This window comes from Sinocyclocheilus anshuiensis, unplaced genomic scaffold (genome assembly GCF_001515605.1).
Source record: "Sinocyclocheilus anshuiensis isolate Anshui unplaced genomic scaffold, SAMN03320099.WGS_v1.1 scaffold4214, whole genome shotgun sequence".
In the NCBI taxonomy this organism is placed as follows: Eukaryota; Metazoa; Chordata; class Actinopteri; order Cypriniformes; family Cyprinidae; genus Sinocyclocheilus; species Sinocyclocheilus anshuiensis.
Window position 1 is genome coordinate 689 of NW_015536727.1, and position 3,616 is coordinate 4,304.

Below are 3,616 nucleotides of genomic sequence, written 5' to 3' on the forward strand. Positions count from 1 at the left end.
CACTCTAAAAAATGCTGGGTTATATTTAACCCAGCATTTTTTATAGTGTAGTTTACAATGACATTTTAAAAACACAAAAACGAGGCTTAGGAATTGAGTTCAGAGCCTAGTTTATGCTAGTGAAATAAATATGCCTGAATCTTCTGTTGGCTGTTTGTGACTATCACAAGACGCTGTAAACTTCCATGATTGTCACTTTTTATAGTTTGCTCCTCCATAAAGCATTGTTTTAAAAACTTAATTCCATGCACACCATGTTATTTGTTTCAGGTGAATGTGACGTTGGAAAGAGAAATAGCTGGTGTGTGGTTGAAAATACCATGCCTGGATGAAATAGGAAGTTGTCATTATCCTAATGTCTGTGACCTGCTCGATCAACTCATCCCGCCAGGACAGGACTGTCCTGAGCCTCTGCACACATACGGCCTGCCCTGCCACTGCCCATTCAAAGCTGTGAGTATGTCCCGATTCAGGAGATTTTACTCAACATGCACGTGTTTATGGGTTAATAATGTCTTCTTATCTTGACCAAAAATCCATCGTGCATTTTCAGAGGCATAACATTTATCATATCATTTTCCCAGGGTGATTATTCTTTGCCATCATCAGATATCGTCATACCAGACGTTGAACTGCCTGGCTGGCTGACCAATGGCAATTACAAAGTACAGGGCATTTTAGGAAACTCTGAGAAAGAAATGGGATGCCTCAAAATCAGCTTCTCATTGCATTCCTTGAAGAATTAAATGAAATGTAGCATTTGATTCATCTATAGGACTTTTACTTATGCCTGGTTCAGCCTACACGATTTTAGCCCGATTTTGCCACGATTTGCTTGACGTAGGGTGTCGTGGGGATTCGTAAACGACAATGAGCGTCGGGACGCAAGATTCCATCGTTTCAGCTCGTGTAGTGTGACATAGTGGACGACAACCGATTCCGCGTCTGTGATGCTTCACGACAGAAAGACTAGCATGTTTAATTTTTTTCCTGTCGTCCACGACGAGTTCCGTCACATTGGTGACGTTGACCAATAGCAGCACAGAAGCTCTTTCATACACAGTTTTCAAACATGGCGAGACAGCCAGAACGAAACGTTGAAAGCTGCTTCAGCCATGTTTACACTCTTGTTTTCGGAAGTCAGTCGCTAGTTCCGCCTTCTCGATGACATCACGTGCCGTCTTTAACGACACGCGATGAATGGTCGGGAAGCAAGGTGTAGTCTGACATGTTTCTTGTCCACGACACTACAAGATTTTAGGAGTCAAAATCGTGTAATCTGACTCGGTGACTATCGTGACCGACAAAAATATTGTGTAGTCTGAACCCGGCATTAAGGTTCTCTTTAAATTTTTTGAATGACAAATTTTCAGTCATAATGAGCACATTTCTTTTTAACTAATGAGAAATCTCATTTAATTGTTTTTAAATGATTGGTGGAAGTTGTAAATATTGTTTACATCAGTTTCCTTTATAAACCACTGGACCAAGATTAACTGCACATTTTGGTTTTCCTTTTTATTTTATTACTTATTTTAATTAACGTGACAATGTTTTGTCTGGTTTTAACTGCTGCTTTTGTGATTTGTTTTTGTTCTCTGGCATTAATAAAGTTCAGTGTCAAAGTGAAACTAAATACATTTTCTTTAAAGGGGAAATTTCTGTTTTTTGTTTTTAATAAACATTCAAACATTCAAGTGTTTAGTAGTTACATTTATTGTTTTACATTTTCTCATTGTGTCTGTAATTCTATCTGTGTGTGTGTGTGTGTGTGTGTGTGTGTGTGTGTGTGTGTGTGTGTGTGTGTGTTGATTCATGTAATTAATCGCACATCAATTTTAAAATCTGCCCCAAAATAAGTCATTCTTGTGTTAAATGAGAATAGGCATCAAATAGACATTATAAAAAGTAGCTTTAGAAAGAAATATATTATTTTATTCAACAATTAGAATTTTGAGAAATGTTTGTTTGTTTTTTGGGGTTTTTTTTTATTTATTATTATTTGTTCAAAACACAGATTCATTTAGAAACTAAACACTGCTTTGTGTTGCTCGGAGATGCACAACCATTCTGCTGTTGCTTTAATAATAATAATTTTGTGATATTTTCTTTATCAAAATTGAGTAAAAACAGACAATATTGTCTCTAAACTATAACAATATTAACATCTAATTTAAAACAACTGTTGTATGAAACAGACTAAAATATCAATCTTGGGATTTAAGAATCAATATTTCAAGTTATGTTCTGCACATGCAGCGTTTAGAACATTTGTTCGGTACCGAACCGAAAGACCCATACTGAAAATATGAATGTACCCTTCTAGAAACGAATTAGGGAAAAAAAGTCAAACATTTAAAGCACTAAAACAGCACCTACCTGTAGCTAAGTGTGTCTGTTGTTATAAAAAAGAGCAGAGTGGGAAATAACAGACATAACCTGTATTTAGCTGCCAGTCACATTTTCAGTAAGCCACCAATAGGAGTTCAAGGAAGATGCAAAGCAACCAACAGCATGGTTGAATAGGCTGAGATACAAACAGCCACTAACCTACACATGACTATAGCAGGTTGCGTGTGTTTTTCCAAGTAAAAAACAAATGTTAACCATAAGTTAACATATTCCACGGTGTGCATAGCTAAGCCACATGGTTCTCAGTTGTGTGCTCTCATCTGGGGCCATATACCTCAATACAAATAGTCCTCCAAAAGAAAATTCACACCAATTTTAAAGGCACGGCAAAACCCCTATGGTGAAAGTTTGGCCCATATGTGTTCAGCCGTGCCATATCAAGGCCAAATGTGACAGTTATATCTGCCACATTTGGCCCAAAAGTTAGTGTTACCTGAGCACTTATGCGATATTGCTTAACTATATCATATGATACATGACACGAACTCATACACGGACATTTTTTCCCCAATATCTTGAATTTTAGGGGCATATAACTGCAATCTATAGGCTACATCTCACAGTGAGTTGTCCTGTATCCTGTTTTTCACCAATCAATGTATGAAATGTAAGATGTTTTTAAAGGGTTTTCATGGTGCTGTGTGAATCAGCCTGTAGAGGTCGCTGCATAACACTGTATAAATGTTTTCATAAATGCCAAAAAGAGCATATGCTGGTTAAGTATGTTTTGAAGCATGGCTGCTGGTTTAAGATGGTCTTTAGCTGGTTTGAACTGGTTTAAGCTGGTCATGTGCTGGTCCTAAGCTGGTCCTAAGCAACTAGCTCCTGCTCAGGACCAGCTTAGGACCAGGTCATGTCATGACCATCTAAGGACCAATTTAAAACAGCTCAAAAACAGCATATGCTGTTTTTTTCAACAGGGTCATTACCATAAGGAAGGAACTTGGACGACAAACAGTTCCTAACGTGTCTTTGATATGGGATAGATCACATTGGTGTTTCAGAGTATTCATTTCTTTAACTTTAAGTAAATACATCTTAGATAATTAACCAAAAATTAAAGGTGACACTTTCTGTATCAACCGTGCAAAATGAAAAGCTGCATTTCTGTGTTTCTGTTCTCTTTAAATAAATAAATAATAATAATCAAAAATGTTTCTTGAGCAGCAAATCAGCATATTAGAGTGATTTCTGAAGGATCATG

The 3,616-nt window shown here is 37.0% G+C and overlaps 1 protein-coding gene across 1 annotated transcript; it reads left to right on the forward strand.

Moving 5' to 3' along the window:
• Positions 1 to 270: 270 nt before the first annotated feature.
• Positions 271 to 746, forward strand: LOC107655367 (ganglioside GM2 activator-like; the record flags this gene model as incomplete). The annotated part of the gene is made up of 2 exons (XM_016442833.1): positions 271 to 453; positions 585 to 746. Coding segments are annotated over 2 exons (345 nt in total), but the record flags the coding sequence as incomplete, so codon positions are not given.
• Positions 747 to 3,616: the final 2,870 nt, after the last annotated feature.